Below are 23,084 nucleotides of genomic sequence, written 5' to 3'. Positions count from 1 at the left end.
AGGAAGCCTCACGGGCCTTCGTCGGCCTGGCCGCGGCGCCGGCTCCCAGGATGCAGTGTGGAGTGGCCGGGCGCTGACGGAGGCGGTGCGGCTGCGGGCGGAGCGGCGGGAGGCCGGCCTGCAAAGAGCGCGGCGGGGAAGGCAGCGGCGCTGCCGGCGGAGAGGACCCGGCGGCCGGGCCTGCGTGGGGCCGCGCGCCGCGGCGTCGACTTCCTCCGCGCCGGGCAGGACAGCGCAGGGCCATGGCCGAGGCGGCCGCGGCTCCGGTAAGGGCGGCCCGCGCGCTTGGCCCGCGCGGCCTCGGGCCCCGGAAGGCCGGGGCCCAGCACACAGTGCCGCAGGCCCCAGGAGGGCTTCCGGGCCAGACCGGGCCTGCGGGTCCTGGGGCTGCGGCGAGCGGCCGCGAGGTCCGCCGGGGCCTACCGGACCGGGTGGAGCCGGGCGCCGGGAACGGCCGTCCGCGTCCCGGAGGCCGACCCGCGCCAAGTTCCCGGTCTGCGCGTCCCCGGGCCGGGCTCCTTCCTCAGCGCCGGGCCGGTGCTTCCCACCCCCAGCTCCCCCCAGCGGCCTGGTGGCACCTGGGAGGTGTCCGACGTCGATTCCGCATACACTGAGCACCCACTATGTGCCCAGCCCTCCCCGGGCAGCGCGCGAGGGCTGCTCCCATTTGTCCAGCCAGGCTGGCACTGTGCTCAGCCCGGTGTAGGCATGATTCTGTCCGAACTGCAAACCTGTGGGGTAGTTACTATTACAGTTACCATTTTGTACAAAAGAAAAGCTGGGGCCCCAGCGAAGTTAACTTGCGGAGAATCTCGGAGAGAAAGTGTAGGAAGACGGTGCTCACCGCTCCATGGCTGGGATAAGGAAAGCAGACAGGTACACGAGTAGCCATATGGTCGAACAGAAAGAGGTGTAGCAACCTGGTGGAAACGAAGTTCGAATGCAGGTGCTGAGCAGACCCTGTGCCTCCTGCCTGGCCAGGTATTCTGTGCTCTTGTGAGCTGAGTTAACTAGGGTTTCATAGGACTTGGGCAGAGAGAGGCAAGGCACGGAGACAGGACAGGACAGTGCAGGACCCGGTCTACAAGCCTGGAGAGATGGTTTTGGTTATGAGGCTGCAGAGTTGGAAGGGGCTGGAAGGCCTGGATTTGGTCATGTGGGTGGGGAACAGTGGAGGGATTTGGCATCCTCTTAGACCAGTGGCTCCTCTCAAACTCAGTTTCAGCTTCCCTGCCTGTTTTGCAGTGGGCTATATCACCTTCCCTTTGAGTTAGCAAGGTGCTAGGCTTCCCCAGAAGACAACCCCACACAGTTCAAAGGTCCATGGACCCCATAAAAATGGTTAAAACAAACAAAAAAAAAAAACCCACAGTTCAGATGTTAAACAACATCACCGAGGTAGATAGTGTGCCCTTTTGTGTAACACAGAGCTTGCCCCAGAGGGAGGGGCGGCAAAGTACAAGCAGACATCTGAAATAGACTCTTGGAGTCTGGGATAATCCCTGAAGAGGAAGGAGAGGCCAGAAGTACCCTCCCACAGTAGTTTTTCCCTCCCTGCCCATCAGAACCCATCTTCTGAGACCCACTGAAAGTCTTCAGTCAGACCCAGCGTTCTCCCTCCTATACAGCCTGAGAAACTCTTGGGCACCTCCAGGCCAGCTTTTCTGCCTCTGCTCAAGCTCTCTTGGCCCCATTTTCTGATGTGTCTAACCAGTCGCTGTGTTCCCAGTGACTCAAATGAGTCCACACTAGTTCCTAGAAGTCACTTTTATTTTTGTTCAAGAGTATTCTTCTAGAATGTAAGGAATATCTGTCTTCAGGCACTGGCCAGCAGTGGCACCCATGCGGGGGTGGGGATCCTGTGGGTTGCACCTCCGATGTACATGGAAGAGCTCTTCCCACTCCCCACCCAAAATGTGCTCTTCATTTCCAGTGGGCAGTCTCCAAAGCCTTTGTGCCATTCCCAATGACAGGGACGTCGTATCAGCCTTGTGATTGTTGTTGCACATGTAAAAGTATGACCGTCTACCTTCCTTACCAGATTAGAGTGTGTCACTGATCTTAGGATAGCTCATGTCTGACACTGATTTGTACCTTCCAGAGAGTTCTAGTGGTGTAAAAAGTCCAACTCAATGCCAGGCTTGGTAACACACTTCTCACTCCAGGACATAGGGTGGTGAAGGCAAGGAGGATCAAGGGTTCAAGGCCAACATTCTATTCTACCTAGCAGGTACTAGGTCAGCCTGGGCTAAGTGAGACTTCATCACAAAAACAAACAAAATATTCATCTCTTTGATTGGTTAAAATTAGCAGTAGTGGTAATTTTAGCTCATGGGGGAGGGGCAATTAGGAAGGAACCAAATCAGATTGTCCTGGAGGAAAGGGAATTGGCCATTGAGCTTATCTGTCTGTAAGAGGGGACAAGAGATGCTTTTTTAAAAAGCACTTGAGCAACCCCCTTGTTTGTGCCTCTTAGTTGAAGCAGCTGGAGTTTTTGCTGGGTCATCATCACAGTTCCTGTGCGATTGTGACAGGAGGCAGGCTGCCCTAGTAAACCTGCAGTTTGTCGTTCTCCACTGAAGCACCAGCAATGCTAAGTCACTGTTTACTTTGCAAACTCGCACTGTGTTTACCATGTGGTTAGCACTGTGCTGTGAAAAGACATAGTGTCCGCCAGAAGAGATGTTCAGTGTAGTGACATACAGGAGATGCTGAATAGGGTATGGAAAGTGCCAAGGTAGGAATCTGCACAGTGTGCTGTGGGGTCCTGAGCAAGACACCTGCCGGCCTCAGGCCAGATCTCTATACCCAAAGAGGCTGTCACTAATGCAAGATCTGGTGCATGATATAGGATGTCCCTACTTTCCACATACGTGGGTCCCCCACTCCCAGCTTGGCTCACCCCATGCCTAGAGAAGGATCACAGTGCAACAGTGCAAAGAATGATGCTGATTTCTCCTCTTTCTCGAAGATTTCTCCATGGACAATGGCAGCTACAATTCAGGCCATGGAGAGGAAGATTGAATCACAGGCCGCTCGACTGCTTTCTCTAGAAGGTCGAACTGGGATGGCAGAGAAGAAGCTGGCTGACTGTGAGAAGACAGCTGTGGAGTTCAGCAACCAGCTGGAGGGCAAGTGGGCCGTGCTGGGGACCCTGCTGCAGGAGTACGGGCTGCTGCAGCGGCGCCTGGAGAACGTAGAGAACCTGCTGCGCAACCGGAACTTCTGGATTCTGCGCTTGCCCCCTGGCAGCAAGGGCGAGGTCCCCAAGGTAGCTTTTGGGGGCCCTGGGGTGGGGAGCCTGAGGACCCATGCCTGCAAGCGTGTGGGTGAGCGAGTGTGACACTGGTTTCGAGTTCCTGTGACCTTTGATGACGTGGCCGTGTGTTTTTCTGAGCAGGAGTGGGCCAAGCTGGAGGACTGGCAGAAGGAGCTCTACAAGCACGTGATGAGGGGCAACTACGAGACACTGGTCTCCCTGGGTAAGGCCTGACACAAGCCTCTCTAAAGTGGGGTTTTAGAGTCCCCAGACCTCTCTTGGTGATAGAGTCTTTTCATGTCAGTGATGTGGAGATGCCTAGGTTCTGGGAGCAAGGAGACTCTGCCTCCTCACTTCCCAGCCTTCTCTCCTCATGTTGTGAGTGAAGAGTCAAATACTCCCTTCTGCTTGGAGGAGCAGACCGGGGAAAGCGGTGCCCTCTGTCTCACCAGGCCCAGAGTGTGGACATCTGTTTCTGCTGAGACTGGAGCACAGGTGTGCCACAGCTCTCCAGTGTGTTTTTAATCAGCTCTACTTTAGAGGAGGAATTGTTCTTTTACCATCGATTGGGTAGCTTTTATATGACAAAGTCAGAGGGTCTGTGGAGAGTAAGGTAGACCTCGCCTCTCAAAACAGGTGTTCTTTCTGTGCCCCAAGCCCTGCTGCCCCAGCCCCTGGGGCTGCTGCCCTGGAAGGGGCAGACCGCTCTGCTTGGCCTCACTTTCTAGTCAGGAGTGTTTGGTGGGTTGTGTGTGCACTCACGGTATGGTCTGCTTCGCAATCCTGCTGCTGCTGATGTGGCCCTGTGTCCCAGCGCCACCAGCTCTGTTGACAGGTGACTCTTGGGGTGCACTGCTGAACATGCAGCAGCACCTCCCCCACCCCTGGATTCTACTCAAGATTGTCTCTAGACTTTGCAGCAGAATGCCTACCATTGAGAGCTGCTATTTTGTACCAGTCAAGACATTTAGTTTCTAGACTGTTAGTGATTTTACAGCTGCCTGTCCCCAGCTCTGATGAGAACATGGCAAAATTAACCCCCTGTCTTTCCTCAGACTATGCCATCTCCAAACCCGAGGTCCTCTCCCAGATTGAACAAGGCAAGGAGCCATGTACTTGGCGTCGCACCGGCCCCAAGGTCCCGGAGGTTCCTGTGGACCCAAGTCCAGGTGAAGGGTTGGGAAAAGGTCAGGGCCACATCAAAAGTGTCATCAACATAGAAAAGTAAAGATCTAGGGGTGGTGTTAGTCTTCCTTCCAGAAAGACACAGACAATGTTTCAAATCTAAATCTTTCATGGTTGAGTCATAGCTGACTTCTCAGCTGTGTTGTAGAAACTAGTGACTTCCATCCTGGACATGGACAGCCAAGTCAGAAGCAGGGGCACAGAATTAGGGGGTGAGAGAAGAGGGAGTGGGGAGCTCCAGCTATTCAGAGCAGTGCAGAAAGTCACCCATTGGCAAGCTGTGTGGTCCAGTGTGTCTAGAGTCAGGTGTTGGCTTCAGGTGAATTGGGTCCTGAACGGTGTTTCACATTTCCCTGGGGCCAGTCAGCACCTCTCCAAGTTTAGGAAGGAGGGGGATGCTGGGTTCCTGCATGGAAGACCTTGCTGGGTCATCTGGCGAGAGACATTGTCTCTGCTCAGCCTCTGCCTCCTCCTTTGTCTGTCCTGCCACCTTGGGTTTGTGTCCTTGATACTGTGTCACTCAGATCTTCCTGTGGTGAACTCCCATGTAATTGTGTTTTACGTGTTTACTTCATGGGAGTTCAGCTTCATCTCATTAGACAAGGGCAGAAACAGGTCTAGAGCTGAGCACATGGCCAGTTTTCACTGATGCACTGACCATGAACTTCAGCAGATGTATTTTGAGAGGCTTATTGGTACCAAGGACAGTGTCAGCTGATGTTGGGAAGGTGCCTACTGAGAGTTCTCTGCCTGAAAGAGGTGGGGAACACATATGACCTTGACTTCCAAAGCCAAGGGTGAGAGGTTCCTGGTATCTGAGATTTTGTTTGTTTGTAACATGGTGCTTTCCCTTGTGAGAACCAGCAGGGTCCAAGAAGCAGCCAGTTGCCGGCCCTCACTCTCCACTGTCCATTGAACTGAGCAGGAATCACATGTTGCCTTTCTTCTCTCCTTAGTCCTGGTATCTGGGGTTCCTGCCCTCCTCTTACTCCTGATTGAGTTGATCCATGCCCTTACCGGGCCTCATCTCTCCTCTTCACCCCTAACATCTCCATGGTGCTCTTCAGGACCCACCGTGCCTAGCAAGTACTCCTGGGTCCAGTGTGTTCCCATCTGTCTTGCGCAGGCTGAGCCCTGGCTCTTCCCAAGTGTGGCTGCCCTGCAGCTCTTTGCCCTCTTTCCCACGCCCCAGGAGGCAGGTGTCCTTGCTCCTCATGACTGACCCTTGCTAGCCTCTCTCTCCTCTGGAAACCCTGTCTGGAGAGCTCACCATGTCACTCTTCACCCTCACTACTCTTACAGATGGCTGTGTCCCTGTGGTGGCCTTACCTCCATACCTTCACCGTGCTGCACGCTTACGGTTTCCTCACTCCTTCCACTGTCCCCATCCCCAGCAGGTATTTATTCCCCAGCCACTTCCTGCTGCTCGTCCTCCCCGTCTTAGACCCTCCAGTCCAACAGGTCCTCAGTCTAAGGACCTTCAAAGCCTTCCCACTCGCCTCATCCTCCTCTGCCGTCACTCGGTGCCTCTTCACACTCTCTCCCTTTCCCTGTATTCACTCTTATCTACTTGGCAAATCATAATCCCAGAGAAATCATCTGCTTGCCCTGTACCTGCACCAGGCCGCTGCCACGACAGACCCATAACCCTACAGCCAGTCTCCCCTGCTGTTCCTGACCAGCATTTCGGGGGGACTTTTTATCCGCCAGTAGTCACCAGCATCATCTCAGCTGCCTCACTGGCTCAGAGGCTGGCAAATTATGGCTCACAAACCAAACCTAGCCCTGTTTATAAAGAGCTCACAATCCAAGAATTTCAGTTTAGTATTCAAAAGTCATTTTTAATTATAAAAATCTACTCTTGGGGGGAGTGGCTGAAGAAATGGATCAGTGGTTAAGAGCATATGTTGCTCTTGTAGAAGACCCTGGTTCTTTTCCCAGCACCCACGTGGTGTTTCACAAACATCCGTAACTCCAGTTCTAAGAGATCTGACACCTTCTGACAATAGGCACACATGTGATGCATGTACATACATATAGCTGAACATTCACACACATAAGATAAAATAAATCTAAGGGGTGTGTGTGTGTGTGTGTGTGTGTGTGTGTGTGTTACTTTTTTTAAGAAAAAAAAGCATTCTCGTGGCCCTCCAACTCCTTGTGCCCTGCCTGTTCTGTGCCTGCTGCTCTGCTTACCTGGCCACTCTGTAGTCCAAGGACATCCTTCTGCCTGGCCCAAGACTCTGCCCTATGCCACCTTCCCAAGGGCAGCAGACATTCCCTCCCTTGGCCCCACTCCTCACTCCCCACAAGACTGCCCCATGTCTCTGGCCTCCATTCAGGCTCTAGAGGGAGCATGTATGACCCCAGGCCATCCCTTCTGTCTGGGTGCCTCTTCCACTAAGCCTGGCCGTCTCAGTCTCTACTGACAGTGCCAGAAGGTCTGCCTTCCTCGTGTCTAGAGGGCTTGCCACCATAGCTCACTGTGCTAATCCAGCTTCTGTTATTACTGACGACCATACACTGGGTCATTCTACAGTCCTACAGTCCCCACAGTCCTAGCCTGGAGGCTGGAGAGTCAAGGTCAAGAGGCCATACCTGGTCAGACCCTCCTTGCTGAAAGCAACAAAGGATATCTCATTGTGAGACAGCAAATCTTCCTTCCCCTTGTTACAAAGCCACTCAGGCTATTATGGGGGACCCCACACCCATGACCTTATCTAATCCTGATTGCCTCCAAAGGCTCCGCCTCTAATACCATTAACAAAGATCAAGGGATTAAGTTTCCAACACACGGATTCCAGGGACACACCCAACCACAGCACTGCTTCCTGAAGTTGTATCTTTGGATACACAGGATACCTCCATCTCCTGTGGTTCCTGCCCCACCCACCCCTGCTGCCCTTCCTTTGCTGTTTCCTGTGGCCTTGAGACCTTTCTGAAATGGTGTCCCCTCATTCTCACAGTCTCTTCCTCATGGCAGCTTAGGTCTCAGTACCTATGTCTAGGTGTGTGCCCCTAGTCTTGACTTGTGCCTGAATTTCCCACACCCCACTGCCTGGGCTGTGTCTCTGTTTGGATGCCCAGTAGATAGCCATGACAAGTACATCCCAGGCAAGCTGGTAACCTCCCTTTGAAAGCCATTCTTCCCTCACTCTCCCTGGCTTCTCCATCTGTCCAACTGTAAGCCAAAAACCCAAGATTCTGGCCCTCTAGTCACAACACACATCTACTTTCTCTCTTCCTAGCCCTCCCACTCAGTTATCTAGACTCCTTCCAAGACTCAGTCTCTTGCTGAGATAACTGCCATCACTAGTCCTGCCCTTAGCCCCTACAGTCTGGTTGGACCCAGAGATCCCCTTAAAATGCATGTCCTAACTTTCCATCCGATCTCCACAGCTCAACCATCCTCCCATTTTCCTCTCTTTCTGCTCTCATCCCACTGTCCTCTAAGCTATTTGCTCAACATTCAGGGCTGCTGGTCCCAAATCCTTGGCTCATGTACTTCTTCAGAGCCACTACAGGCAGGCCTTTGAATGGGATTTCTCAGTCACCCTATCTGACATTGTAGTTCTCCCACCCACAATTCTAGTCTTTCTTTGTTCCAGGTATTTTGTATTTACCCATTATATGCATGTCCTCCCTCCCATTTATAAATCCCAAATGATAAAAAGTAGTTTTTGTTCATGTAATCATTCCATACTCAGAATATTTCATAACAAAGAGTAGGAATTCAGGAAGTGGTTTTGAGTGTATGCTCAGTCCCATCCTTGAAGCCAGCTTTTCTTAACTTAAATTATCCCATGTACCTTTTGCCTTTGGGCTTTTCCTTTTCTTAATTCTGTAATCTTCCTTTCACTCTTACTCTGTGGCTGGCTGTGCGGCTGGTGGCTGGTCCCTTCTTTTCTTGTTCCTTGATCTCTCTCGCTTCCCAATCCCTCTTTCTCTCCTATTTATTCTCTCTGCCTGCCAGCCTCTCCTATCCTTTCTCTGGCCTTGCTTTTGGTCGTTCAGCTCTTTATTAAACCAATCAGGTGTTTTAGACAGGCAAAGTAACACAGCTTCACAGAGTTAAACAAATGCAACATAAAAGAATGTAACATATCTTTGCAGCATTAAAGTAAATGTTCCACAGAAAATGTAACACATCTTAAAATAATATTCCACAACAAGTCCCATTCTTCATGCAGTAACTACTTGCCCTTTGTTGACCTTGTGTTTTGGAAAGCCAACATAAATGTTCCTGTATTTTTCACTCTGTAGTTCACATTTGTCTGTACTAACTCATTAGGGTGCTGCTGCTGCTGCTGCTGCTGCTGCTGCGGAAGATAGTCCTGCTCTTTTAGTGCAAGACTTCCTGCCATAGCTCAGTACTGGGGTTAGAGGTGGGGCCTAGTGCACCTGGCCCACTGGGCTTTGCAGCAGGTGCTTGATATCTGAAAAACAGATATATAGCTGGGTGTGACACATGCCTGTAATCTCAGCGTCTGGAAAGCAGAAGACTCTTGAGACCAGCTAGGAATACAGTAATGAAACCTCTCAGAGAAGAGAAAAGAAAATTCCAGATGTAGTAATGCATGGCAGTATTTTGGAGGCTGGGGCAAATGGATTGCTATGAATTCAGGGCCACCTGGATGACAACAAGTTTCAGGCCACCCAGGGATACATAGTAAGACCCTATCAAAATAAAACAACAGAGCAGAAAAGAAACGAAACTGTTGCAGTGTATTTTCCAGTAATGTCTATTTTTTCACTGCCACAGCAGCATGGCAGTGGCATCCTTGAGTGCATCTTTGTATCAACATGTTTCTCTGGAGCAGACCTAAGGTGCCACCTGTGTCAGTCTTAGTCACCCCCTCTGCCAGTACCACTGCTCTCCCCAGGGTCAACAGAAGCCTCTCCCATCAGCCATCAGCATTATGAAATGTGTTTCTGACATCTTTTCCCACTTTTCATAATTAACATTTGCTCGTAAGGCAGGGGTGAAATGTATCTCAGTTTAATTTCTGTTTCTCTGACGGACTATCATAGCATACAGAGGAAAAAGAGTCTGCTCACCTCAGGGCAGACAGGAAGCAGAGCAAAGATACTGTCTTAATTTTTTTTTCTTTAAAAGATTTATTTACACACACACACACACACACACACACACACACACACACACACACATGTCTTATCTACATTTATGTAGGTGACCATGTGTGCCAGAAGAGGGCCTCATATCCCCCTAGAACTAGAATTATAGATTGTTGTGAGCCATCATGTGGTTGCTGGGAACTGAACCTAGGTCCTCTGCAAGAACAGCAGATGCTCTTAACAGCTGAGCCATCTCTACAGCCCCTTTAAATATTCTTAAATTACACCTTAAATTTAGGTGTGTGTGTGTGTGCACGCGCGTGTGTGCGCACACATGTGCATGTGCCATGGCACACGGGGAGGTCAGAGGACAACTTGTAGGATAGGTTCTCCTCCATCATGTGAATCCTCGTGATCTTCAGCTTAGTGGCCAGCACTATTACACACTGAGCAATCTCACCAGCCCATATTATATTTTTTAAATACATTTTTAAGGTTTTGCTTTTTAAATTGTCCTTAATCCATCTAGAATTAATATTTATATAGACTGCAAAAGATAATTTAAATTTTTGCCACTGGACACAGTGGCACACACCTCAAACCAACTGGGAGTAGAGGCAGGAAAATCAGAAACTCAAGATCATCCTTGACTACAGAGAAAGTTGGAGGGATGGCTAACAGGCCCTGTACCAAAAGCTCTGGCCTCCAAGCCTGATGACCTTAGTTCAATCCCTAGCACCCACATGGTAGGAGAGAACCAACTCCTGAAAGTTTCCATCTGACCTCTACACATGTGCTGTTGTATGGGCACTGGCCCTCCCACACATATACACATATAATAAATGTTAAAAAAAAAAAAAAAAAAACTAATTGGAGACCAGCTTAAAACACATGATACCCTGACTCAGGCCGTGCATTAGAAAACACCCGTCTTGGCTGGATTGTGACGTCACCTGCAGCTTGAACTAGTTCTGCATATACTCGGGCTCGTTGTTCTGTCTGTCTCTTCCCACGCCACGCTCCTCAAAGCCTGTGGATCAGACCTGCTCTGCCTGCTCTTTGAACTGTTCTGCTGTTCTTGGATCTTTGCTCTTCAGGATGCATTTTGGAGTTCTCAAGAAAATCCTCTTGTGAGCATGGATGAATTTCATTCACTTACTTTATAATTTAACGTCTAGAGAATTGCCATCATTACAACTCAGCTTTTCTGTCCACAGGAAGACTCATTTATTAACAGTTTCTTGGGTCTTGTTCTGGTAGTTGTTTCTCTAACAAATAGGATTTTCTTTTAGACTTAATTTTGAGTTTTATATAGTTGTAACAGGGATACATGTGGTATGCTTTGACTTCATTAGGTTAAAAAAATGCTGCTCTTATTAGGTATGGTGAGTCATCTGTTCAGACATGCTTTGGTTTTTTTAATCCTTCACACACACACAAAAAAAGTCATGAGTAGATCCTTTGGCAGTGCTAGGGATAAAACCCCGGGGCTTGTACAACACTGTTTTTCCGCTCTAACAATTTGGCTAAGGTATTGTAGAATAGACACCCCTGCTGGTGTTTCTAGAGTTTGCACCTGCATTGTGATGTTATCAGGTCCTTTGTTTTGTTTTCAGCACTAAAGATCAAACTCAGGGCCTTGTTTGTGACAGGCTAGCATTCTATCATTGAGCTATACCCCAGCCTCCTTTTAGATTTATTTATTTTCACTTTGAGATGGCATCTCCCGGTGTTGCCCAGGCTTGCCTTGCACTTGAAATCCTGCCTTGCCTTCTGAGCACTGGGACTGTTACCTGGGAGGAGATTTCTTGGGTTCTTGTCTTTAAGGGAAGAATTCATCAGAGGGGTGCAGTTTAAGTAATGATTTACGTAGCAAAGTGAAGCAAAGCCATAGTGCACTTCATAGAGTGGGGAACAAGCCGAACTAAGGATAGGTAGTGAAAAAGATCTTGCACTTGTTATTTTTATAAGAGGTGTTATGAATATTTATGAGGTAAGTAACATGTTTGTGTGGTAAGGTAACCTTTCCCCTCCCATATCATGGGACACTGGAGCACACTTCTAGTGTTCTTCTTCCCATGATCTTTTTAGAAACCCACTAAAGAGATCAAAACCACAATGTCAATGGTATTCTGAAGCCTGGGTCCTTGGAGGATACAGACCCTTTGTTAGTTCACATGTGTGGCACCTGGGAAAGTACTCCCTCCCCTTAGTTTTACTATAGTGGGAATAACCTAACTGCAGTGTGAGGATGTTCAGCCCGAGTGACATCTTGAGCCCAAACACGTCTACTGAGATATCGGCTTCCATTTCCATGGTTACCATTTCCATGGTTACCTCACATCAAAGCCCTGCCTGCTGTCTCAGGATTACAGGTGTGTGTCATCATACCTGGCATCTTCTAAAGGACCAGGCTTGATGGCACACACCTTTAATCCCAGAACTTGGGAAGCAGAGGCAGGCAGATCTCTGAGTTCAAGGCCAGCCTGGTCTACAGAGTGAGTTACAGGACAGTCAGGAATACACAGAGAAACCCCGTCTCCAAAAAAAAAAATCTTCAAAAGGCGCCAGAGAGATGGCTCACCAGTTAAGACCACTTGCTGCTCTTCCAGAGGAGCCAAGTTCTGTTCCCAGCGCCCACGTCAGGCAGCTTACAGCCATCTGTTACTCTAGCTCCAGGGGAGCCGATACTTCTAGCTTCTAAGCCTTAGAATCTAAGGGCACCAGTACTCACTTGCACATACCCAATCACAGACACATACCATATACATGATAAAAAGTAAGTCTTTAAAAGTTATCTTAGACTATCCTACGAAATCAGCAGTTTATTATATAATTTTAAATAAAATATAGTTTTAAGGCATAGCTGTGCACACCTATAATGACATTCAGGAAACAGGAGGCAAGAGTGTCAGAAATTTGAGGCTCCATCGTGAGGTCCTGTCTCAAAACCAAAGGCTGAGGATGTAAGTCAGTGATAGAGCTCTTACCGAGTATGCAAGGTCTTCGGTGCTGCCTCTGGCACCATGCACACAAACATACACACATTTCCTCCTACTTGTGCCTAGCCAAAAGTTTTGGATGGTTTGGGGGCAGTTGTGTGGGAATCCAGTATAGAGCCTTCGTGCATGTGGTCACCAAGCACTCTCTCCCGTCTCCTAGCTAGACTTTTTATTGTGGACAAGTGTTATTATTAAACATAGAGGGTTGCTTTTGATTTTTAGTAGTGTGGTTTTTCTGCATCACACATAATAGTAAGAAAAATACCTAGGAACAAGACTGATGAAGTGTCTAGAGTAAAGTCCCTACTTGTATACCAAACACCAGCATGAGAATTGAGCACCACCAGAACCTTCCAGAGTCCATGTCCCTTCCAAATCCCAGCCTTTCCCTTTTTTATAAACAAACAGAAACCAGGAACTGAGCAGATCATTCCCTGCCTTTCTTTATATTGTTATTTTCTGTGTGTATTACCAAAAACCATTGTTTGGTTTGGCCAGATTTTAAACTTGTTATGAATGATGCTATGTACAGACGTTCTTCTTGGGCTGCTTTTCTCATTTGAGATCTGTGCTTGAGCCCTCTGTGCTGATATAAAAACCATTAGTTCATTTCCATGATTTTTCACTTCATAGTTTTTATGACTAACACATTGCATTTACTTCTTTTACTGCTGGGGAGTATTTGCATTTTGTCTAAGTTTGGGGTTATTTAGGGTTAGTTGTGGATTTTGGTTTGGTTTGGTTGTTTTGCTATAAGGACATGCTGTTGTGAAAATTCTTAGGAGGTTTCTCTAGTATTGACCTAGAAATGACCCAGTAATGTCAAAGTGTCCCTGAAGTGAGGTTACCAGCAGGACCTGGGGCTCCTCTCCTGCCTCATTCAAAAAGTTGTTTTCATTTCTGACCATCATATGGAGGTGAAATGGTTTTGAATGGAGCACTGTGTGCTGTGTTCCTGGGCCTTTCTTCTATTTGTCTTTTTAGTTGTTTTTCTTATCCATTTGTAAGAGTTCTTACATGTAGGAATATGAATCTTTGTATGTGTACTGATATTTTCTCAAGTTGGGTTTGTTGACTGTTTTGTGTGCTGGAGTTGGAACTCAGGACCCTATATTATAGGCAGTGGTCTTCTCCCGAGCAGTGTGCTCTGTGATGTATTGTAAAGCCCAGAGGCTTCTCACACCACTGTACTTAGATTTGGTAGTCTTTCCCTGTCTGCGTGAGCCTTTCTGTATCTCTACAATTAAGAACTGTTTCCCAGTTTCCAGATCATAACGTCTTGCATTTCCTACTGAAAGTTTCAAGCTTTGCTTTGCATATTCAAACACTTAACCCAGCAGGATTAGGTTCTCTACTGAGCAGTTGAAGAGACTGTGGTACTTTCTTGCTAGTGCTTTGTTCCTCCCTTGCTGCTGGGAGACTTTCACTGGCTCATCAAGTACTGTGGAACTACAAGTGGGGTTGGATGTAAAGATTGACACTTTTCTCTTTAATAGAGTCATGTTATACTTGATGGTCTGCAGTCCTTTATACTACCTCAGTAAGAATTCATGATCATTTCTTTATTTAGTTTTAGTTTTTTCAGGACAGGGTTTCTCTGTGTAGCCCTGGCTGTCCTGGAATTCACAAAGATCGGCCTGCCTTTGCCTCCCAAATGCTCGGATTAAAGGTGTGCACCACCACCACCACCACCACCACCACCACCACCACCACCACCAACAACAACAACAACAACAACAACAACAACAACAAAACAACAGATTTCTAAATTTTATTCCCAAAGGTCTTATACTTTTTCTTTAGTTATATTTTTATGTTCCTTGTGTACTTTGTTTTGTTGTTGTTGCTGTTGTTTTTTGTTTTGTTTTACTGCTGTGCTCAGTGGCATCTTGTTTAACTGGTAGTTTCTGTTTATTGCTGATTTATGGGGCCTGGGGCAGGAACACCCTCCCATCCAGCAGGAGCTCTGTGGAGGTGCTGTTTGCAGTCCTCTGCCTCTGATGTGTGAAGTGACGCACTGGAGAGGTGAGGACCAGGAGCTGGACTAGCACAGTCCCAAAGCCACTGGCCACCTCCTGAGACAGCTGTCCTCAGCTTCCCTGTTAGGAACAGGCTCCAGCCCAGCCCAGGTTAACTTCTGACACTAGGGTCACGGTAAACAGTTTTGTCCACAGATGAAAGCGAAAGTCTGAATTATCATCATAAAAACAGCTTAGCCTCACTGCTTTCCTCCTTTGTTTCGTGGGTTAAGATCCACGTCAGAAGAAAAATAGCAATTGATTGGCTCCTCAGAACACTAGTTGTGTATTAAAAAAGCAGTTGTGAAGCCGGGTGTGGTGGTGGTGGTGGTGGTGGTGGTGGTGGTGGTGGTGGTGGTGGAGGAGGACACCTTTAATCCCTGCAAGCTATTTCTCTGAGTTCAAGGCCAGCCTGGTCTATAGAGTGAGTTTCAGAACAGCTAGGTATGCATGGAGAAACCCTGTCTCAAGAAAGAAAGGAAGGAGGGAGGGAGGGGAGGGAGGAGGGAAGGAAGGAAAGAAAGAAGGGGAAAGGGAAGAAAAGAAAAGAAAGAAAAGGCAGTTACCTCTCATTTGTTGACATTTCTAGAAATCTTGCTGAAATTCTCATTAATACTAATAACTTTTCTAATAATTGTCTAATTCTCAAATTTTCTGAGAAATTAATCACATCAATTAATAAAAATGTATTGGTTTTTGTTTTTAAATCTGTAATGGCTTCAGTAGAAAATAGGCACCCTAGTGATATAGACGTAATAATGGGTACCCTAGTGATAGACACATGATAATGGGTACTCTAGTGATTCGTGATTTGAAAGGGACTGCTTTGAACTTGCCACATTGAGAATACCACTAAACAAGTCCTACAGTTCTGGATGGCTAAGGGCTTCAACATCCAACAGGAGGGACTACAGTTTGGGAGGATGGATTTGTTGTTGGCTTTGGCATCTATTGAGATGATGCGGTTTTTGTTTGCTGTTTGTCCCTTTAGTGCAATAGTACAGTGAGTTACATTAGTTCCTAAGGTTGAACCAACCTTGCAGTCCTGGAATAAACCTTACTGTGTCATGATCATTTGTGTACACTATAGATTTATTATGCTGATGGTTCATCAGTTAGATTATAATTTTCCTTTTACAGACTGCCTCCTCCTGCTTTTAGATATAAGCCACTATGTGGTCTCCACTGTTATATGCTCAAAGAGTTTGCTTGATGTTGGAATGATCTACTCTGGGTGTTCAGAAAACACCGTTGAAGCCACGTGGGTCTCAATTTTTCTTTGTTGGAGGCTTTAGACAACAGATTTAGTGTATTTTAGTTATGAGGTTATTTAGGTATTCTGTTCCTTTTTTGGTCGGTGTAATTTTTCTAGGGGATTTGTTCATTTAGAATACCATTCACAGTATACTCCTTACCATTTTAACTTCAGCTGCATCTAAGCTTACTCTTTTCTTTTCTTTTCTTTTCTTTTTTTTTTTCCATTCTCAGGCCGGTTATGGCTGCTCTCTCATTTTCTTCTAGTAGTTTTACTAGAGATGAACTAGCTTAATAAGTGAACTAATCTTATGTTCTCCACATTGTGTTTCTGTATTCCGATTTACTAATTCCACTTTCACATCTTTCTCTCAGACTGGGAATTAAACCTAGGGCTTCACCCATGCAGGGCAAGTTCTCGCACCTCTGCACTGTGGCCCTGGCTGTTGTTGTCTGTTTGATTTTGTTTATCCCCACATTATTTTGAGGCAGGGGTGCAGAATGTTGCCCAGGTGACTTTAAATAACGTGCTTAATATCCCCTCACTGCCTGCCAAGAAGCTGGAATCAGAGGCCTCAGCACAGCTGTAGCTTCCTTCTGCTCTTTTTAAAGGCTTTTGTTTGGAGGCCAGCCTGGTCTACAGAGTGAGTTCCAGGACAGCCGTGACTACACAGAGAGACCTTGCCTCAATCAATCAATCAATCAATCAGTCAATAAAGAAAGAAAGGCTTTCTATTGTTGCTATTGCTTGTGAGACTTTGCATTACCTGACTAGCCCATTAATTTTCATCCTGTCTTTTCTACTGTAAACATGCAAAACTATAAAATTTCTTGTATGTTCCACTGTAGCTCCAGCCCACACATTTTGATAATATTTTCATCGACATTAGCACCAGATACCCTCTTCTAATTTGCATTTCAGTTTTCCCTTAAACCCTTGAATTATTTACAAAGATACACATACCATATACATACCTACATGGAATTACTGATTTCTGTTTTGCTTTCTGTTAACTTTTTTGTTTGTTTGTTTGTTTGGTTTTGGTTTTTCGAGACAGGGTTTCTCTGTGTAGCTTTGCGCCTTTCCTGGAACTCACTTGGTAGACCAGGCTGGCCTCGAACTCACAGAGATCTGCTGCCTCTGCCTCTGCCTCCCAAGTGCTGGGATTAAAGGCGTGCGCCACCACTGCCCGGCTGTTAACTTCTTTTTTTATTGTTTGTGTATGGGTGTTCTGTCTGCATGCATGTTTGGGCACTACTTGTGTGCCTGGTGCCCTCAGAAACCAGGAAAGGTTGGATCCACTTCCACTTCCTCACCCTTCTCTAATTTTGCTTCTGGAACACTTCTGGAGGTATGGGTAAAGCATACCATCCATCCTGTAGGGTATGGCTGGTCCAGACAGGTGCCTGGCTTTGGTCACCTTTTGTCGGGATCCTCTTCTGCCATGTTCCTTGGGATGTCAGTATTACTCCTGTCCTTTACATCTCCCCATTCTTCTTTTGAGTTTATTCATTTAGTTTTCACCCTCTCTTCAGACTATTGTTACTTTTAATTAGATTGAAAGTTACATGCTGGGCAGTGGTGGCTCACACCTCTAATATCCCAGAGAGAGGCAGGTGATCTCTGTTTGAGGCCAGCCTGGTCTACAGAGTGAGTTCCAGGATAGCCAGGGCTATATAGAGAAACCTTGTCTTGGAAAACAAAACAAAATTTCTTTTCAGTAAGCTTTAGAGACTTTTTTTTTCTTCCTTTCATGGGGTGACTTTTTGAGTTTGATGGTAATGGACTTGTGGTTGCATGTAATGGAATTTGTCTGAAAATGCCTTTGTTCCATCTCTGTAGTTGAAAGACAGAATTCTAGTTTGGCTGTTATTTTCTCTTACCTGTGAAGATAATGTCCCTCGTTCTTCTGACTCGGCTGTTGTTGGGGAGAAGTCATTAAGTTAGCATTACTCTGCTGGGGTATACACTCCCTCAACCCAGGCAGCACTCGCCAGTCTACCACCAGCCCGGCCTCTGCTCACCTTACTGCATTGTCACCTACGCTTGAAACCTTCCTCTGGTTCCCTGCGTGTCCAGCCACTGTATGCCAGACTCAGCTCTGAATGCCACTGTTAACATCTACAGAGATGATGGCAGGGACTTTGCTGTTAATCTGTCAAGAACTCTCCCGGCCATTTACCATCCATTCTAATCTCCATACACACACCCCTTTGTTTTTTGTTTTGTTTGTTTGTTTGTATGTTTTTGGAAGACAGGGCCTTATGTATGCCAGGCTGGCTCAAACTTTCTATATAGCTAAGGATGATCTTAAACTTCTGATGCATCTGCCTCTACCTCTCAAGTCCTGGGATTACCTGAATGTACCACCATCCCTGTTTGATGCAGTGCTGGGGATTGGACTGATAGCTCCTTGAGCTAGGCAGGCACTCCACCAACTGAATTACATCCCCAGCTCCTCACTCCATCCCCTAATCAAATTGCTTTCTTTGACCTCTGGACTCTTTCTTTTAAGCTCATGTGCGGTAAGATAGGGTTGAGATTCCTGTATTATATACAAGTGAGAGCAAGACTCCAGGGCAGCTAGGACTTACCTTGGATCAGCTCTAGCCCTGAACATGTCTGCATGTTCTTCCTTCTCACCAACCCAGGCACCTACTGCCATGGCTCTCTTGCACTGTGAGACCCTAAGGATCTCCTTATATAGTCCAGCTCAGGCCTGAAGGCCTCACATACTCTCCTTTTTCCTAGGCTCTGGAGCCCCAGTTCCTGCCCCTGACCTCCTGATGCAGATCAAGCAGGAGGGGGAGCTCCAGCTGCAGGAGCAGCAGGCTCTGGGTGTGGAAGCCTGGGCAGCTGGACAGCCAGATATTGGGGAGGAGCCCTGGGGCCTCAGCCAGTTGGACTCTGGGGCAGGAGACATCTCCACAGATGCTACCTCTGGTAAGTAATTGAGATAGATGCAGACTCTGGGATGAGTTTTAGGGACTGAGGGTAGAGGTTGGGAGGGTGCCTAAAAGCATATGAGCAACTGTGAGCTCTCAGAAGATCTAGCCTAGGGGTTACAAAGATGGCTCAGTAGTTAAGAGCATTGACTGCTCTTCCAAGGACACAGGCAGCTCACAACTGATGCCCTCTTCTGGCAACTGAGAATACAAGGCATGCATGTGGTGCACAGACATACATGCAAGCAAAACACCCATGTGTATAAAATAAAAATAAATCTTTTTAAAAAGAAGGAAAAAAATCTGGCCCCACAAGAAGTTTTTCAAACCTACCTTGAGGCATAGGCTCACCTCTTGTTGGTGAAAGGTGAGTGAGTTGATAACATCTGACTTTCCAGTGCTTCAGAGAAGGGAGCAAGACACTGACTTCAGAGAGGCCAAGGCACATGGTCATTCAGAACAGGGCTTTCAGGGTTTCAGTGCCCTGCCTTCCTCTCTCTGTTTTCATGTTCACTATTCTCCCATGTCCTTGCCTTCCCCTAACCCACAGGCTGTGATTTCTCTTCCTTACAGGTGTCCATTCCAACTTTTCCACCACCATCCCGCCCACTTCCTGGCAAGCAGATCTCCCTCCCCACCACCCCTCTTCAGCCTGCTCAGATGGGACACTGAAGCTCAACACGGCAGCATCCACAGAAGGTACAGGGGTGGCGGGAGAGGAGACCCAATGCCTGGCCTGGGAGCCCGCTTCTTCCTGGCACACTGTCCCCTCCTTCCCGCCACCGCCATGCTCTGAGTCCAGTCTGACAGCTAGCTCTCTGTGCCTTCTGCTCTCTGCTCCTTCAAAACTCTCTGATTTGAACAGCCTTCCTTGAGGATGCCTGTGTTTTTATACAGTTCCTTTCACGTGGAGTTAGCCAGTCTATTCACATAAGCTGATCTCTTGGAGGACAGGCCTTCCCCCTCCCCCCAGGCAACCTGTGGCTCCCATGGCACAGATGCAAACAGACTGCGCTAAAACCACTTCCTAGATATCAGTAATGCCAAAGACAGCGGAAGCTGGAGCTGGGAGAACAGCTCTCACATTCTTGTATTCATTCTCGTGTTTGAAGGCCAGTTATCTGTTACCTCAATAAAAATTTGTCATCTTTTACCACCCCCACCCCCAATACACTAAAAATCCAAGATCCCTGATAACAAGCCTTGGGCTTAAAATTCAATATATTTATACAAAGTCAAACCGTTCTGTTCATTCAGTAACATTTTGGTCATCAAGTAACTGCAGTTACTGTGCACCAGATGGCATGCTGAGGGGCCTTCAGGTATGTTGTCCAGGCTAATCTTGTAGCCTGTGAAGCTGGGCATTCACAGTGGAGCTGTGGTTAAGAAGTGTTCCTGACAGCTGTACAGAGTCCCAGATGCCTCAGAGGCCAAGCTTGTGCCTCGGCCTTATTTTTAGTACATGGCCATCACACTCAGAATCCCTTTCTTAGAATAAACTCATGATTTATTTTAAAAGCCAAAGAAAGAGAAAACAGAATCTGGGGACAAAATCTGGGAGTTGCTTTTACTGTGGGGAAGTGACAGGCCAGGTGAAGCTTTGGGCTAGCCTCAGAACCAGGACGGAATGCCCCTTTGAGCTGTGTGGCTCCATGGGGCTGACCCTTTGTGGCCTTTAAAAATGTCCAGAATGATCTCTGCTTTTCTCTCTTCCAGCAGACGTAAAAATTGTTATCAAAACAGAAGTCCAGGAAGAGGAAGTGGTAGCCACACCTGTGCATCCCACCGACCTGGAGGCTCATGGGACTTTGTTTGCACCAGGCCAAGCCGCAAGATTCTTTCCCAGCCCTGTCCAGGAAGGAGCCTGGGAAAGCCAAGGCAGTTCCTTCCCCAGCCAGGACCCGGTGCTGGGGCTGCGGGAGCCCACTCGGCCAGAGAGGGACATTGGTGAGCTGAGTCCTGCGGTAGCACAGGAGGAGGCCCCTGCCGGGGATTGGCTCTTCGGTGGCGTCCGGTGGGGCTGGAATTTCCGGTGTAAACCTCCTGTGGGCCTGAACCCAAGGACGGTAACCGAGGGACTCCCCTTCTCCTCTCCTGACAATGGAGATGCCATCTTGGACCCCAGCCAGGCCCCAAGACCCTTCAATGATCCCTGCAAATACCCGGGCCGGACAAAAGGCTTTGGTCATAAGCCGGGGCAGAAGAAGCACCCAGCCGCGCCCCCTGGAGGCCGGCCCTTCACCTGTGCCACATGCGGAAAGAGCTTCCAGCTGCAGGTGAGCCTGAGTGCGCACCAGCGCAGCTGTGGACTGCCCGACGGGGCGGGCACAGGGGCAGCTTCCACCACTACTGGCGGAGGTGGCAACAGTGGTGGTGGCGGAGGTGGCAGCGGAGGTGGGGGTAGCGCACGGGACAGCAGCGCCCTGCGATGCGGGGAGTGTGGCCGTTGTTTCACACGCCCCGCACACCTCATCCGTCACCGCATGCTACACACTGGCGAGCGGCCCTTCCCCTGCACCGAGTGTGAGAAGCGCTTCACAGAGCGCTCCAAGCTCATCGACCATTACCGAACGCACACGGGCGTGCGGCCCTTCACCTGCACAGTGTGTGGCAAGAGCTTCATCCGCAAGGACCACCTCCGCAAGCACCAGCGCAACCACCCGGCGATGGCCAAGGCGCCCACTCACGGGCAGCCGCTCCCACCACTGCCGGCTCCTCCCGACCCCTTCAAGAGCCCGGCAGCCAAAGGACCCATGGCTTCCACGGACCTTGTGACTGACTGGACTTGTGGCCTAAGTGTCCTGGGACCCACTGATGGTGGTGGGGATCTGTGACATCCTCCAACCCTCCCATGGCCCCGGCAGGCCACAAATGTACAAAGTCCCATGTGCAGACAGCAAGGTGGCCTAAAAGCTCAGAAGCAAAAAGGGAAACTTGGCAGAGAACCAAATTTCCACGTTGCTGAACTGGTCACTGGAAAGAAACTTCTCAGTGCAGCCTCCACCTTAAAGAGAGTAGGATTCCAACTGTGAGACTGAACACCTTAGTAGATCTTAAGTAATTTAATTACAAACCCATTTTTTTGTTTGTTTTTTTCTCTTTAATTCGTGAGGAAAAAGATGGAAAACAGTAGCAACAGCAGTTAAGTTCTGAGGTGTACTGTGGCTTTCAAGGTCGTGTGTCCACCTTGTCTTACCAGGGTTGGAAAGGTGGTCAGTGGGAAGAGCAGGCAAGGGCTCTCCCGGCCTTGGACCACGCAGTCCTATGGCAGGTGAGTTCCCATTCTATTCAGGCAGCTAGTCTGGCCCTTAGGTCCTGGGTGATGAGGGCACTAGGGGCCTAGACAGACAGCTTCCACTCAGCAGCAGGGACTACCCTAGAAGCAGCCCTTACCTTCTCAAAAGACCCTTAAAGCCAGGCCTGACTTTCCCTGTCCAAGCCATCTGTGGTACCTGTCCAAGGTGGTATTGTCCACTGTAGTCGTGGGCCTGGCTAGTAAGAGTCATGGAGCTGTGGTAGTGTTACGTCTGGAGGGTGGTGGCCCTCGAACATGAGGTCACAGAAAGCCAGGGCCACCCATCCTGGGCTATGTCCATTAGCAATGGATGCTTCTGTTGGCTGCCCACTGTGCAGTACATCCATTTTCAAAATGGTTCCATTACCATGACTAGGAAGCAGCAGACAGTGGTTCTTTTTAGAGAGAAATAAAGGGCTCAAAGGGGACACAGCCTGTCACTGTGAGTACTGTGTGTTCCAGGAACTGGAAAGAGCTTCAGCTGAGTCCCAGCTCTCTCTCGTGGAACATTGGTTTAGGGGAGGAAAGGTTTTGAGGTCTTGCCCTCTCAAAAGATTTGTCCCACACAAATGGATCAGATCATGAAGACAGAGAGCTCCTGCCTCGGCAGCTCAAGCTGGACGGCCCCAGTACGCTTCCACGTCACTAGGCACGCAGTGGTAGCTGGAATGCCAGGGAACTGGGTAAGTGGCTTTCTCAGGCTTGCCTGGAACGTCTTCACGGTGGAATTAGAGCTAGGTCCAAGTTTCTGTCCTAAAAGTGCTGTCCCCACCACACATAGCCATTCCCATTTTGTTAAAGCAGCCGCTGGTCCTCTTCCCCAAATGGGTAACGACTCCCTGAAGAGAGCAGAGACCATGGTGCCCAATCAGCTCCCTTCTGCGTACTTTTATTAGAAATAGACTAGTTAATAAGATTGTTTCTATGTACTGTATATTTTGTACCTGTTTACACTTCTAATATTGATATAACTGATATTTTGAAAAACAAATGAACAGAAAACATCCTGTTAAAATAAAACCTAACCAGCACCAAGGCTGTTTGATGGA

General features: G+C 48.2%; 1 protein-coding gene across 3 annotated transcripts; it reads left to right on the top strand.

Moving 5' to 3' along the window:
• Znf746 (zinc finger protein 746) lies at positions 1 to 23,084 on the top strand. 3 transcript variants are annotated; one of them, XM_028879631.2, is made up of 7 exons: positions 1 to 266; positions 2,972 to 3,271; positions 3,401 to 3,482; positions 4,315 to 4,428; positions 18,547 to 18,738; positions 19,314 to 19,439; positions 20,460 to 23,084. In XM_028879631.2, exons 1-7 carry the CDS (start codon positions 243 to 245, stop codon positions 21,572 to 21,574), a joined length of 1,953 nt encoding a protein of 650 aa, XP_028735464.1. In that variant the 5' UTR covers positions 1 to 242; the 3' UTR covers positions 21,575 to 23,084. The 3 variants fall into 3 exon arrangements, with proteins under 3 accessions (XP_028735464.1, XP_028735463.1, XP_037059595.1); XM_028879630.2 differs by having other exon boundaries at positions 20,457 to 23,084; XM_037203700.1 differs by lacking the exon at positions 1 to 266 and adding an exon at positions 402 to 2,737 and having other exon boundaries at positions 20,457 to 23,084.

This window comes from Peromyscus leucopus, chromosome 3 (genome assembly GCF_004664715.2).
Source record: "Peromyscus leucopus breed LL Stock chromosome 3, UCI_PerLeu_2.1, whole genome shotgun sequence".
Taxonomy (NCBI): Eukaryota; Metazoa; Chordata; class Mammalia; order Rodentia; family Cricetidae; genus Peromyscus; species Peromyscus leucopus.
The sequence above is the reverse complement of the archived record's forward strand: the minus strand, read 5'-3'. Positions and strand labels throughout refer to the sequence as shown.